At 37.6% G+C, this 15815-nt stretch overlaps 1 protein-coding gene across 1 annotated transcript in view; it reads left to right on the top strand.

Annotated features, from left to right (window-relative positions):
* LOC129282130 (cadherin-23-like) overlaps nucleotides 1-15815 on the top strand; it is a 60190-nt gene that overhangs the window by 1131 nt on the left and 43244 nt on the right. Inside the window, exons 2-23 of the mRNA XM_064112792.1 lie at nucleotides 1275-1414; nucleotides 2062-2183; nucleotides 2934-3033; nucleotides 3682-3784; nucleotides 4116-4357; nucleotides 4724-4892; nucleotides 5646-5791; nucleotides 6270-6585; nucleotides 6986-7290; nucleotides 7629-7830; nucleotides 8036-8209; nucleotides 8874-9127; nucleotides 9453-9554; nucleotides 10204-10308; nucleotides 10709-10858; nucleotides 11421-11546; nucleotides 11830-11955; nucleotides 12417-12641; nucleotides 13399-13620; nucleotides 14496-14606; nucleotides 14742-14919; nucleotides 15392-15525. Coding sequence (XP_063968862.1) covers nucleotides 1275-1414; nucleotides 2062-2183; nucleotides 2934-3033; nucleotides 3682-3784; nucleotides 4116-4357; nucleotides 4724-4892; nucleotides 5646-5791; nucleotides 6270-6585; nucleotides 6986-7290; nucleotides 7629-7830; nucleotides 8036-8209; nucleotides 8874-9127; nucleotides 9453-9554; nucleotides 10204-10308; nucleotides 10709-10858; nucleotides 11421-11546; nucleotides 11830-11955; nucleotides 12417-12641; nucleotides 13399-13620; nucleotides 14496-14606; nucleotides 14742-14919; nucleotides 15392-15525 — 3752 coding nt within the window. The remainder of the gene's footprint in view (nucleotides 1-1274; nucleotides 1415-2061; nucleotides 2184-2933; nucleotides 3034-3681; nucleotides 3785-4115; nucleotides 4358-4723; nucleotides 4893-5645; nucleotides 5792-6269; nucleotides 6586-6985; nucleotides 7291-7628; nucleotides 7831-8035; nucleotides 8210-8873; nucleotides 9128-9452; nucleotides 9555-10203; nucleotides 10309-10708; nucleotides 10859-11420; nucleotides 11547-11829; nucleotides 11956-12416; nucleotides 12642-13398; nucleotides 13621-14495; nucleotides 14607-14741; nucleotides 14920-15391; nucleotides 15526-15815) is intronic.

Genomic DNA, 15815 nt, shown 5'->3' with positions numbered 1-15815 from the left:
TCTACTCACTAATGCCCCTTTTGTCTCCTTGTTTCTAGTGTTGCTGTAGCTTGTTTGTGGTCTATATTATGGTTGTTCCACTTTATATGTTTGTCATTTTGCCTCCGACGAAGATTCTGCTAGGATCGAAAGCTTAGGCCCCTTTTTGACTTTATAATTTACTCCATTGGCTCTCTTTTATTAGATAAGCAGTTTTCAGCAGCTTCTTTTTGCCAAGTTTTGTATGTGATAGTCTAGTGTGAAGACCAACTTGTTGATTAAAGTTTCAATGAGAGTCTGTGCCTGCAGACGAAGCATCCACCCCAGAGTCTTATTAACAGTGTATGCCTTTATTGATTTTGTTCAGCAAGGGATTTATCCACACTGTGCTGCACTCAACCCAGGTGAGGTAAATTGGGACCTGGCAGGATTTATTCTTTGAAATGCTTGTGCAGTGAAAGGCCCCCTGCTAAAGCAGGGTACTAGTATTCAAGTGTTTTGAAAGGGCATAGATGTTAAAGGTATTGTTTAACTTTGTGAGCAGCCGATTTAAAAAATTCTCAAACCAAGATGAAACATGTGTACAAGTGCATGTATTAGAACTAATAAACCCTGAAAACAACCATTATTGAGAATGAAAAGCTAAAACTACAAGGCAAACCCCGATTTTGTAAATAGGCGTCTTATAGACACCTAAATAGTACACATAAGTGTATGGGATGAAATTAAGATGGTGTTTTCGGTCACTTTATATTTCAATTTTTGAAACACTAAACACAGGTGACAAGTGTGACCTTCTAGCTCAGATTTTTTAAAAGTCAAACCAATGTTAACCAATCACTTTAAATCGTTATATGCTCTTTACTTGAATCATGTATTATTATTATCATATTATTAATTAATGTTATTTTTTAAAAGAAATTTTAAAATTACACTGCATTTACAGTGTGTACACCATTGATTGTCAATAATATGGTCCATTTATATAGTGCAGTTACTGCATGAATATACTGTATTGCACTTGATACTTGGTATCCTTCCCCGGCTGTTGCCGAGCCGTCAAATAGACACTCAAGTACAATTCCACCATGTACCCATTCACCTCACCTGGGTCGAGTGCAGCACTGTGGATCCATTTCTGTGGAAAGTAAATAGGCCATGGCTGGGATTCGAACCCACGATCCTCTGTTTCAAAGTCGGGAGACTAATCCACGGGGCTGATATGCTCCTCCGATGCCATACACTGACCATTGCGACTTAAATGCTGTTTGAATTCCATTTACCTCAATGTGCAGGGCCAAATGATAATATTTATAGAGGAAGTATCAACGAGAATGACCAGACGGGCACGTTCATTGTACAAGTGACAACAACGGACAAAGACAATGGCCAGAATGCAGCGGTCCAATATGCCATCATAAGTGGCAACCTCAATGTAAGCATCACTGATATATAAATATGTATTGCTCAATCTTTTCTTTTCCTCTTCGTATCCTTTTCTTCTTTACATTTCTTTTTTTCTTCTCTTTCTTTTCCTTTTCTCTCCATTTCCTTCTTTTATTTTTATTCTATTTTCTTTCTTTTTCCCTCTCATCTCTTCTTTTTTTCTTTGTTCTTTTTCCTTCTTTCTTTGCTTCTTTTGCTCTTCCTTTTTTCCCTTTTTTCTTCTACTGTTACGTAACAATTTGATCATTGCAAAATATGCGTTACTATGACTATTGTTATTTATGTGAAGCCAGTCATCATATCATTGTCTGTCTGAGGATGCGCCCTATGACTATGATTGATCTGATCATTGTCATTTTCTCCTGACGAAGACGGAGGATCATCAAAAATTTGAGGCTATCAATAGATATTTGATTGGCAAAAGAATTTGTTTTGTCATGTATGTATTTATGCATGTATATACAGTATATATATATATCAACACACTATATAAAGAGAGCTGTCGTGGTGTCTTTCCCTTTTTACATTTTTAGAAATAATGTATGTTACACTGATGAGGGATAAAAGAAATGCAATGATATATCAATAATCGTATAGTTGTCAATAGCTTTACTTTATATTTCTCTTTCTCTTCAGGGTGTCTTTCAAATCAATCCTACATCTGGTGCTATCACAAACACCCAAGTGCTTGGACCTAACACCCCTCAGACATACACCCTCAGTGTCAGGGCAAGCAATCCCACACAAGGTGTAGGAGTGTAAGTAATTTTACACCTTACATTTCCTTTCAAGTCCAGTGTCACTTGAAGCATTTGGTTTAATCATTGTGTAAGGCTCATATTGTTGTCTTATTCCAAAATATTCATGCCGATTTGTTTTCTCTTGCTATTGCTGTTCCTTCTTTAAAATTTTCTCTGGTACATAGATAATATATTATTTCCCCACCACTATCAAAGGGATAAAATCTACTGTAAATGGGTTGGGCGGTAAGGGGAGGGGGGGGGGATGTTAGTGCAAAAACTATATTTTGTAATTCTGCATGTAAAACTTGATATGCAGTGATTTTGAAGAAAGCTGAATAAACTATTCCAATCTGCATAAAATAACATTTACAACCCTTCCCCTCTCTCTGCCCCCTCTCTATATACATGTACCATATATTCTCAAGACAGAATTTTAGTTGTTATATATTTTATTGCACATATTGATATAATAAGTATTTTGTAACCTGCCTTTAACCATCATTCAAAGCTTCAAAATTCCAGCCATTGTGTAGTTTCCTTCACACCAAAAAATTGATCCACATTGTGTTGCACTCAACCCAGGTGAGGTAAATGGGTACCAGGCAGGATTTTATTCCTTGAAATAATAACCGGCCGCCAAGCTAAAGCCGAGGTAATAATATCCAAGTCCTTTGAAAGCGCATAGAGCTGTTTATGATCATAATGAGATGCGTGGTATACAAGAACTGTTTATTATTATCATTCTTATATTTTTTCTTCGTGTAGGAGTGGAGAGGCTATTTCAACGGTCATCATTACCGTGAATGATGTCAATGACAGTCCGCCTAGATTTAGTGCTGATGAATTCACTGTATACATCAATGAGGTGAACAAATTCACAACTTTCTTCCCTCTTTTTTTTTTTGCATAAAAAACCTGAAATCATTCATTGTTTGAATTTATGAGGTACTCAACATCATAGTGTTTGAAGTTGGTGTGAATGAACAAACTGAAATAGATAGCAATAACATCGCAAGTAAGACCAAATTCATGTACTGTCTATCTTTTGATATCATTGCTGGACATAATCAAATACATGTAAAAATAATAAAAGAGCATCAACAATTATTCAAAGGTTATTTAAATGAGTTGAAGATTCCAGACTATCTGACATGGGGGCCTTTTCATAAGCTGTTTGTAAGTTAAACATGATTTATGCACAGGTTATCCATCCTGTGCTAAACGATATACTCCAAATTTTCATTGTTTTAACATAATGGGAGTGAACTTTATAACTCTCATCAAAGCTTGAAAATAAAAACGAGATGCATTTAAATGCTTGTTAACAAAAAGAATTGTAATCTGCAATGTTCGAATTCGAACTTGAACTAATGGGAATACGAGTGCTTGATAATTTAACAAATGCAGTTGTTGATAACTAATGAACAACTTTATGAAACAACCCCTTGTTTGATCAGTATACTCACATGTCCAAGTAAGATTTCAACTTATCTTTTTATTCCAACGTTAACAGGCTGCACAAGTAGGTACGACAGTGACCAGGATCACGGCTGATGATGATGACATCCCGGAAGGAGATCGACTCACTTACGCCATAACTGCTGGCAACCTAGGAGGTGAATAATCTATTCTATATTCTGTATAAAATTATTTCTGGTTTCACTGACAGGCAAGCGATTTGCTAAGAATCTGCTGTGTTTTTTGGTGAAAATGACAATGACAATGGTATTTATAAGGATAAGCACATCACATGTGCGCAAAATGACCTTAGCAGCACGGATAAGTGCATTGCATAAGGGAATTTCTTCACTGATACCTTGTATGAAAATGTTTGCTTAGGACGTTCTTGCACCGACACAACAAAGTATCATGATATTTATTATGATGATGTGGTAATACTGATTTAGATCTCAAGTTAATTTTTACTTATTCTCTATATTCATTTAGGATATTTTCAAATCAATCCTGTGAGTGGGGATGTCACTCTCCTGAGGCAGCTTGACAGGGAGCTTGAATCTCAACACAACTTGACCATCAGGGCCACCGACCAGGGAGCCCCTCCACAGACCGATATGACCCTCCTGAAGGTGATCGTGCTGGACTTCAATGATAACCCTCCAAGGTGGAGCCAGCAGAACTATATGGAGAGCATCCCTGAAGATACTCCAGTCAACACTCTGGTTCTGCAGGTTAGAGATTGGTAGAAGTGGTGACGGTGGTGGTGGTGGTGGTGGTGGTGGTGATGATATTTGTCAATCTCAATGATGGTCTTGATGATAATAACGATATCGATGGTGATGATGATGATGATGATGATGATGACAATGATGATGATTTATCATATTTAACTGGTTTCTTTCTTCAAACTCAATGAAGTCCTTCATCAGGACACTACAAATTAGATAACATGTGGAGGTAGCAGTAGTTACGAATAAGAAGTAATTAATGTTCCTTCAGCCTGGCCTGTGGTTATAAGGTTCTTATATTCTCTATTTATCTATTTCTTGCATTTCATTATCCTTTCCTATTCTGCATCTCCCATTTATCTTGCTCAGGTGATAGCCACCGATGATGATGAAGGCGTCAACGCTGACCTTACGTTTTCTATCAACAATGCCAACAGCGTCCCTTTTGTCATCGATAATGAGGGCAACATCCGAACATCTGGTCTTCTGGATAGAGAGATGGAACCTCAGTATAACTTCCTGGTTACTGTGCTTGATAGTAAGTTTTGTGGACTGTTTCATAACATTTGTTATGTTAACAAATTTACAATAAAAGCTACTGAAATCCTTCAATCTGATTGGCTGATATTAAGTTTTTTTTTAGAAGTTGTGCATTTGCATGTCTATATAATCATTTAATGTTGAAAGTGTGTAAGTCTAACATTTCCCTTTTTAACTGTGTTTAAGTTCTTAAAAGTTCTTGCGATTAATACCACAGAGATGTTTTGCTAAAAGAAAAAGGCCTGCATGGCCCCTTAACAACAAAGGTTGGCGATTGATCATACTCTTGATTTTCACGATGGATTGTACATTGTAGTCAATGCAATCAATCATAAAGATATTCTTCTACGATGATTGCTGAGCTTTGTGTCATGGGCCAGGGGCTTTTCTTATAAAAACTTTTGATAGATTCAATTCAAATCAAACTCAAACTTAATTAATCTTCACTTGCATAGTTAAGATATAAGAGTTTAGATTTATCTCAATTTGAGTATGATTTGAATATTCTGCAACTCCTTGTAAAAGATGACCTACATGTAGGAACAACATTTTAAATTAAAGAAAACACCATCTTTACACTGTTTCTGTAAGCCTGAAATGGAAAGATTAGATATTAAAAGATGTTGGGTGTGATCCTGCCAGAAGATACGCCACAGACGCGTCTTAAAGGTCTTTGTGTTCTTGCTGGCACGGAATGAATCATAAGTTTTTAAGGATAAACACGATATGTTATGTTCTTGTTTTTTTTCAGATGGTAGTCCTCAACAAGCTGGCAACCCTCCTGCTACTGTCACCATCAACATCCTAGATGTCAATGATGAGCCACCCATCCTTGATGAGACTTCCTACGAGTTCACTATCGCAGAAGATGTCAACTTCAACACTTTTGTTGGACTGGTAATTGATAAGCGTAATCCTTTTTTTAAGGATTCTATTGTATCAAATGAGTATAATTCTGGATTGGTGTCGATGTCTTTTCATCAAAAGTTCCTACTTCCCCAATCTTTGGCCGACCTTCAGATCTATTTAACAGTCATCTGTCAATTCTGGTTACAAACATTAGTGATTCTGAATGAAGGCTATTAGAAAGGAATAATCCATCTAATCATGTCTAAAAAGAAACTAAATTTCCTCCTCCTTCAGGTCATCAAAGCAATTGTAGATCTGAATGGATGTCAGGGATTTTTGTTCAAAACTTTCTTGTTGACTGTTCCAATCTGTGGCAGACCTTCAAATTTTCTTAAAGTCACCTGACGTATCTTGTCAATCATGGTGATTTACATGGTGGTAATCATTACTTAAGGCTTTTATGGAAACATGTTACATCAATCCAGTCATGACAAAAGAATAATGTAATTTCCCTTTCCTTCTTTAGATTACTGCCACTGATCCAGACCTCACAGGAACCCTGACATATACCTTCGTGCCAGCTGACCCCGACTTCAGCTACACGGCTGGAACCATCCGGACCAATGCCCAACTGGACGCCAACCAGCAACTGATCTATCAGATGACCGTCTTTGCTTCGGATGGTGTACAGAACTCGCAGTCAGCACCGGTCACCATCAACGTGCTGGACGTGAACAACCAGCCACCGTCCTTCGGGTTGGGCACCTACGTCAGGTCGCTCCCAGAAGACTCTCCGTTCCAGACTCTTGTGGTTGATCTCAATGCTACAGATCCAGACAATGGTATGTTGATGTTACTCTTAATCTTTCCACTACTGGGTTCCATAATATTTTTACAGGGCATAACTAGTTACATTGTCCTCAATGTTAACCCTATGACTACTGATTTTTTTCTGTAATTCCCATAGGCTCTCTACTTGGAATAACCAGTTATGTTGTTCTCACTGTCAATACTTTGACTTCTGAATTCTGTTTGCTTCTGATACTATTTGTTTCTTTTGAAAATGATTTACAGTGATTATTTTGAGGGGGTAAAGGACCTAGTGGCTTCTGAGCAATAAATTTCTTTTAAAAGTAAGTTTTTGTGTATAAAGATGATGGCGATAGTGTTCTGGATGCTTTTGCAGTATGGTCTTTGATATTTTGGTCAATCAAAACAAACATGTCTTTCATCCATTTCCAGGAAACACTGGATTGATCATTTACAGTTTTGAGAGTCTCAGCCGAACTGAAGGCCCCTTCACTGTTGACCCTTACACCGGTGTTGTTGAGATCTCAACGACTGCTGCCCTCGACAGGGAGACGCAGGACGAGTACACATTGATCGTTATTGCTGTTGATCAACCGGCCAGCGGTCAACCTATGACTGGTACGGCTACGGTCTCTGTGATTGTGACAGATGTCAATGACAATGCACCGACTTTCCGGAACATTTCCTATGAAAAGTCGGTCTTTGAGAACCATCCTCTGGGCACAAATATTGTAACTGTAAGTATTTAGCATTAATCGGTTTTCTAATTTTGTTTGTATGATGTAAATTCTATTCCATGCTCCATTACAACAAAATGACTTATTTATGGAAACACTCTTGATAAAGGTTAAGTTCTCAGTTTAAGAGATGATGCATTTCTAATTTAGGAAGGGATACTATTCCAGAGTTTGGATGCAGCACTGAGAAAGGCCCTAGAAATGCCTTTCTCAGTGCTGTTTAGTGAACTTGTAGACATTCATCAAAAGATCAAAGCCAAGGATCACAACCTGAGAGAGAATACAATGGTTCTCTTCAGCTGTTTTTAAAGTGACTGCCTTAAAACTTTGATTGATAGGTAAAAGCCGATGACCCTGACTTGGGAGTGAATGCAGTGGTTCTCTACCGTATCATCAGCGGGAACACCAACAACATGTTCATCATTGACGGTCAAGGGAACATCAACCTTGGTAGTACTTCGCTGGATCGGGAAACGCAGGATCAGTATATCCTCATCGTTCAGGCCTATAACAGTGACCTGTCAGTGGGCACCAACCAAGGTAAGATGTTGTTTGAAGGTTTGTATAGTGGTATGGACAATCGCAATGTGAAATGAAATGTCATTTCAAGACACATGTCTTGATAGAGAAGAGCTTATTGAGAGAAATTATAGAGGGAAGAGCGGAAGAATAAAGTTTATTACACCTGAAAAATACAGCTGCATGTAGTCATTGATTATATTTTCATATGCTGTCTTTTTGTCAGTCCCTGTCATCATCAACGTCCTTGACGTGAATGATGTCACCCCAACGTTCCAGCAACAGAACTACTACCGGCCAGACTTGTCAGAGAACTCGCCCGCTGGAACCCCAGTCATTACAGTCTTTGCTCAAGACCAGGACCTGGACTTGGCAGGAGATGTGCAGTATAGTCTAGTTGGTAAGTTTATTTCTGGATACCTTGAACATGGAAGCATTAGACTAGTCCAGAAAACCTGAAGAACATGACACCTGGGCCCCGTCTTACAAAGAGTTATGATTGATCTAATCAACCACAACTATGGAAAGCCAACAATGCCAACATACAAAGGAACGTTTGTTCAAAATGTTTTCTAGATATGATGTATATTCATGTGTTCATTGTTGTCTTGAGAATTCAGTATGCTACTCTTTGTTTACAAAGGACATTGTGCACATTTCCTGAAGAAAAATTATGACATTGATGGATTTCCATGTAGTTGAGATTGATCAGATCAATCGTAACTCTTTGTAAGATGGGGCCCAGGCCCTTCTTTTTATATCAAAGACACTGCTGTGACTATTGGTGAGGTGTCTTAGGAGTCGGTAGGGGTAGAAGGAGGATTGAGTGGTTGAGTGGACAAAGTGGTGGTATTTCTGAAAGTGAAATCGATATTTGCTAGAATGAATTACTTTGGAGAACGTTGGACTGAGAAATCTGATACTCCTTCTTCACAAACGTCTCAGGACAGAGAGAGAGAGAAAGAGAGAAAGATGCTAAACTAACAGATCATTTAGTGGAGGCATTTAAGAAAATACATGTAACCTGATCAATCATCAGTCTTTTCCCAATTGATTTTTCTCAGGTAACCCCAACTTCTTAGCCATCAACGGCGAGACTGGAGTCATCTCGGTCACCGGACCCATCTCTGATCTCAACGGGTCAAGGAACTTCACGATGACCGTCAGAGCCACGGACAAGGCCAGTCCATTCCTCAGTGGCATGGCAACAGTCATTGTGACGGTTGTGGACGACACCATCCTGCTTCCGATATTTACCAACACCAGATATCCTGCAACTGTCGATGAGAATGTCAATACAGACACATTTGTGACTAGGGTATGTGTATCTATTAACCATTAAATATGCAGTTCCTCTATATCTTGAATGCCAGCAATTACATAATTATGGGATATGACCAGAGAGGGGAAATGTACTGAAAAAGTGATATTATTTTTTATTGCTTGGTGGAATGGCGTATAAGAATTACTCTTATTTTTACTTATCACTTTATGAAACATCCCCTCCCTGGTATTTAACTTGTACATTTGGAATTGAAATAATGAAAGTAACAATTCATTTAAAGAGATTGAGAAATATTTTAGTTCATGTAACTTTTTTGCACAATTTTTTTTACTTGTATTACTTGTATTATCTATCTTAGGTCTCTGCGACACTGAATGGAAGTCCAGCTGGGATTACTTACACCATCGATCCTAACGCCAGTCCTGCTGTCCTAGAAATCTTCAAAATTGATGAAAACACTGTAAGTCTCTTCAAATGTCCGTTCCCCTGTGAAACAAAGCTTAGTGAGTGATCAGAGGAAGGTTGTTTACAATTAATTTCATTGGTTATTATATGCAATTAAAAATGAAAATCAGTTATATGACCAATCACAAAGAAATATACTACATTGGACCCTAATATACATGTACTGTAGGTATTTTTCCACCTTAACATTTTTTCTTTAAACTGTCTTTATCAGGAAAATACTGTACATATGGTTTTGTATTGTGAACATAAATGATTTTAAATCATGTCAGTCAGAATAAAGTCTAAAATTTTAAATTCGGTGTGGCTGGATTCATCTCACACTGACAGCATTTGCCCTTACCCCCTCCCTCCACTTTGCATGATTTAGTTCATTATCCATCCTTAATTCAATCCTCTACTTTTTACTTGTCTTTGGCCAACACCCCCCCCCCTCCATGAAAAGAACTGTCTCACTTTAAAATGTCATAACTTTAATATTCCTTGTCCGTTTTTGATGAGATTTTCAGTAGACCTATTTTGTTTGTCCGATTTCCCTTTCAGCCTAGAGTTCCCTTTTAAAAACATGCCCTTCATCCCTGTATTGTTATATAATGGCTTTTATGTACCTAATGATTTATTCTTTCTCTCTTCTGCTATAACAGGGTTCTATCACCACTGAAGGTGCCATTGATCGTGAGCTAGAGGATTTCTACGCCTTCACAGTCTTTGCTTCTCATGAGGATAGCGTAGCACCAGGATCCACATCGGTATGATAACATGCTTCTTAGTTTGTTGATGATATGAGATTTTAGACAATCTGCTTAAAAATAGACCAAATGGGCTTTAGACAATACAGGAGTACACCAAGTATCATTTAAAAAAATATCTTAACACGTTTGCAAAATTCAAGATTTCTATCCCTTGTGTAGCTTTTACATGTATGGTATGGAAGTACATGTACACTATATGTTTTAGTGGCTATTCTCCTTTTGTTCTATCTATAGTTTGTATTGAACCACTTTTAAATGTGGGGGCTGTTATGCATTTTACAAGGGCTATTAAGACATTTGTTTTATTAGGGGGGGGAATCTCATTTTAACCAATATTGTTTGTTATGGTAGCCTGATAACATGGTTTGCCTGCACTGTAATGTCTGCATCCATTTAGGTCTGGGTGACGATCGCGGACAAGAACGACAATGCACCGGTCTTCACTGCCGTACCCTCTTCGCCTGTTAGTATTCCAGAGAACATGCTTGGGACTGTTCCTGTTGGAATTTTCACTGCTACGGATCAAGATATTGGGATTAATGCACAGGTGAGGAATATAAGGAAGAGTCAATTGAGAGAATATTAATGATGAGGAGGAGGAAGAGGAGAAGGGGGAGGAGCAGGATCTTGATGATGATGATGATGATTATGTTGATGGTGATGATAGTGATGATAATGGTAATGATGATGGTCATTATGATGTTGATGATGATGATGATGATGATGACGATGATGATGATGATGATGATGATGGTGATGATAGTGATGATGATGATGATGATGACGATGATGATGATGATGATGATGGTGGTGATGATGATGATGACGGTGGTTGTGGTGGTGGTGATGATGATGATGATGATGATGGTGATGATGGTGGTGGTTGTGGTGGTTGTGGTGGTGATGATGATGATTGTGGTGATAATGATTTTGGTGATGATGGTGATAATTGTGATGATGATGCTGCTACTGCTGTTGCTACTGCTGATGATGGTGGTGCATGATGATGATGATTAAGATGATGATAATAGGTGATGATATTGATTCCATGGCAATTGTAACGATTTATGACTTCTTAATACTCAAGAATTAATAATGGTCTCTTCCAGATGACCTTCTCCATCTCTGGACCAGGGTCAGAACTGTTTAACGTCTTCCAGACAGCTAGCGGTGGAGGTACTATCCTAGCAATTAGTCCGCTGGATAGAGAGACACAGGACTTCTATCAACTCACTGTAAGTTTTAAGCTGACTTTAATATGAAACAGCAGAATTTAACCCAAGTTAATTCTTAAAAAAGAATGCCATGCTTTAAAACTGTTCATTGTGTCGTCTGGAAATGTGAAACCACTTTGTCCACTGTCTTCCGTCTGCTACCATGTAAGGTCACATTTATATAGTATTGAATGCCCATTCTTTATGATACTGCCGTCCATTTAGCAATGTACGAAGTTATATGATGCATTTTTAAAAATAGAAGTAGATTGTCAAATCAGTTCAAATCATTCTTTGCTTATAGGTGATTGCTACAGACGGGGGAAACCCAGCCCTCAGCTCCTCCTTCCCAATCAACATCACAGTGACTGATGTCAACGATAACTACCCAATCTGGACAAGCAACGCTTATGACGGATCAATAACTGAGGTATAAAATTTATTTATATTCCTTGATACTTGTTGTGATTTAGAGTGTGGTAACAGTGTAACATTTTGATCATAGATAGTGCTTTGGATTTGTGTTTGATGATATATGCATTATTTTCTTGCAGTTAAAAAAAATGTAGTCATAAATTTGTCGAGTTCTGTTTAAAGAGCCATTTTATTGAATTTGTAAAGTTTTTCAATATGTGAACTGTGAAGATCTCTAATTAAAACCACATTCTATTTTTATCTTGTTGTCACAGTGATTATTAAAGTTTGAGTCTTGTTTGTTCGAATTTGCATAATTATTGACTGTAATTTTGGACTCTTGTAAAATTGACATCTAGTACTGTGTTAAAGAAATTAATTTTGAGACCCGCTCACAATTTCATCCTTTCACTTGAAATTTAGCACTGTTCTCTGATCAGACAACTTTTTAGAATTTGATTATCTTCCTCTTAACAGAATAATTTCACCTCCAACCCTATCATCACCGTGATGGTCACCGATCGCGATCTTCCATCATCGAACAACTTTGAGTACTTCATCGTTAATGGTGATCCCATGGGGATGTTCCAGATAAACAATAATGGAGAGATCACCGTGTCCAGTTTACTGGACAGAGAGGAACAAGGGTCTTATCAACTGACCATAGAGCTCAGAGACCAGACCAACTCACCACCAGCGCAGGTAAGTTTGAATTTAATTTGATAATAATGATAATTATGATGTCATACATATCCAGAGTAGCCAGTTCGGCTCCGAAAACTGATCTCCCAGCAGGCCCTGCTTAACATGGTAATATGATGGGGGCGTCCTGGTCAAGAGGGACGTGAGTTTGATTCCTAGCCATGGCGTGTTTTCCTTCAGCAAGAATTTTACCCACAATGTGCTGCACTCAACCCTGGTAAGGTGAATTGGTATCCTGTACGTAGAAATTCCTTGAATGCTTGAGTGCCTTGGCAGCCCAGATAAAGCTGCATTCAGATGAATCTTAGGTTATTTTTCATGCGAATATGGCAGTAAAGATCATGAAGAGATTTGTGATTATTTAAAAATGTGCAAGAATAGACATCGTACATACATGCTGTATCATTACGTACAATCATTTGGATATGCACAAATGAGTAGTAGCAGTAGTAGTAGCAGCAGCAGCAGTGATATATGTATAGTAGTAGTATTGATAAAAGTAGTATATAATTTATATATATATATAATAATGAGAGGAATCAATGTATGAGAATGAAAGTAGTATTTCATAGTATTCAAGGGATCCGAGAGCCAATTTGTTGCATAAAAATATCCTATGATTCTAGTTTTCACTACCTCTTTCAGAAATATATGTTGCTCACCCCACTACGTGAACATTCGTATCCATGTAGCAAGTTGTCTTTTCTTTTGTTCAAAGAATTAGTAGATTATTAATATTCTGAATCCTCATTTGCAGACCACCACCCTCGCACTCATCACCGTCCTCGACGAGAACGACAACACACCGATCTTTGACGAGACCAACATTAGGGTTGACATCACCGAGGGGCCGTCCTCTCAGGGTATTCCAGTCTATGTCATGTCCGCCAGCGACATCGACCTGGGATTGAACAAGGAGGTCATCTACGCCTTTGAATCTCAGCAACCCCAATCCGATTTTGAGATTAATCCTGGGACGGTAAATGTCTTCTTTTTTTTTAGTTATTCATTTCTGATAATTTATGGGGAATTTCATATTTATTTATTTATTTCCAGGCAAAAGACAACAAGAATATATACAAGAGAAATAAATTACCACCGACTAGTGCCTGAAGATGACTAAAAGAAAAACTAGTTTCTGTTATGAAGCTCTCCTCACTAGTCGGGGTTTACAAATATGCAAAAATAAAATAAATCAAATGGATGATGTGGACTTTTTGTTGTACTTTTGAATTAATTCCTTTTTTTTTTCTTTATTATGATTCTACTATCACAATCATGTTACAGCACTTCATTTTCAAGAACTTTTGAAAAACTCTTTTATGTATTGTGTCCATTACAAGCTTAGTCTTAGAGTTTTATAATAGCTTTAGTGATAATTTTGTATAGTTTACAAATATACCAGGCTTTGAGTAAGTATAGTGGGAATTATATGTTTGAGGTTGGACTGGTATTACTATTTTTCCCCAAGGGGCGAAGCCCTGAGTGAAGAATAGTAATTTTTTCAGTATAACTGAGGATGAATAATTCTGTTTATACTTTCAAAATAAGGGCCTGGTATATTTGTTTTATATCCTCCATTTAATAAGTTAGAACAACAGATCTTGATAATCTAATTCTTGTACACATAGTTCATCTTTTTAAAATCTGAACCAAAATATAGATAACGTGCTCAGTGCACAGACTGACCTACTTTCCTTGAAGCTAAAATAGTGAGAATATTTTTGGTCACATGATGCTATTTAAACCAATCAGTATACATGATTTAATTTATGTAGGATATAATAAAATGTGTTATGATCAACATTGACTGGGTACTTCAACGATTATTTCCTCTTTTTTATTTTATTTCAGGGAGTGATATCGACTATAACTGCCCTGGACTGGGAGAGTGTATCGGAATACACCCTCATTGTGACTGCTACTGACCAGTCACCTACTGAACCAAGAACGGGCACTGCCACAGTGAGTACCTCATCAATGTATGAACTTGAAGATTATTTGTATGGTATTGTGTGTTTCTAAGAACTGAATATTGTTGTTATTGTTATTATGAATCCACTTGTATCATAATAAAAAAACATCCCTTTCAATCACTAGGTGATCGTCAGCGTCAATGACATCAACGACGGTGCTCCTATGTTCGTCCAGGACGTCTATGGACCGTACAGCGTCCAGGAGGAGGTATCCAATGCTTACATTGATACCTTTGAAGCCACAGACACAGACCAAGGACTAGCCGGTCAGATCACCTACAGTGTCATAGGACAATACAGTGGTAAGTGTCAAAGATTTTGTGCAATATTCTACAGGAATGATGCAGCTGTGAGGATTAAAAGCTGATTTAAACTCTTTTTGTTAGTGATATCCAGCTTTTTCAGCTTTTTAGTAAATTCTCTCTGTGCAAAAAGAGCTTTTGCTTGTTCAGATTTTGATTTGTGGTCATTCGCAATCTTTTGCAAGGCTCTTTTGATAACAGTACATGTACATTGTAGATTACGAAGGTTCTCCATAAACTTGTCAAAGTACCTTTGCAACAAGTCTACTATCAACATTGCACTTTCCAAACACACAGACAAATTAGTGAAATACTATTTCAGATTGTGATTAGAGCTTTCTTTCAAGGGACTTACATGCTAAAGTAATACATGTAGTTGTTCAGGAGTACTGATATTCATCAATGATGTGCTCATTGCTCTTCATATTAAACTGTCATTCATGTTTATATTCTTGTGAATCCCTTTCAACAGACCTGTTCTTCATCCAGTCTCAGACCGGTGTGTTGACTGTCAGCCCTGATAGAGTTCTAGATTATGAAGACATCACTGCATTCAACATCACTGTGGTTGCCACGGATATGGGCAATCCCGCCCTCTCCTCATCGGTGAGTATTGAGTGTTTACCCAGTTCTTTACATCATATATCCTGCTTGTCTTTGCTTTTAATAATATGCTATGAAACTAGGAGGAAGAAGAAAGAGAGAATGATCACAATATAGGTTATCATTAGATGATGAGGAGGATGAAATGATAATAATGCATTCACCATAATCATAAACATTAGATGGAAAGCTATATTGATATAGGTTACATGATGATTTTGATAGAAATTAATTTATATGCTGGTTAAGATGATTTAAAAGACAGTGATAAAGAAGAAAAATTGATGATGGGA

This window comes from Lytechinus pictus, chromosome 18 (genome assembly GCF_037042905.1).
Source record: "Lytechinus pictus isolate F3 Inbred chromosome 18, Lp3.0, whole genome shotgun sequence".
Lineage (NCBI taxonomy): Eukaryota > Metazoa > Echinodermata > Echinoidea > Temnopleuroida > Toxopneustidae > Lytechinus > Lytechinus pictus.
The sequence above is the reverse complement of the archived record's forward strand: the minus strand, read 5'-3'. Positions and strand labels throughout refer to the sequence as shown.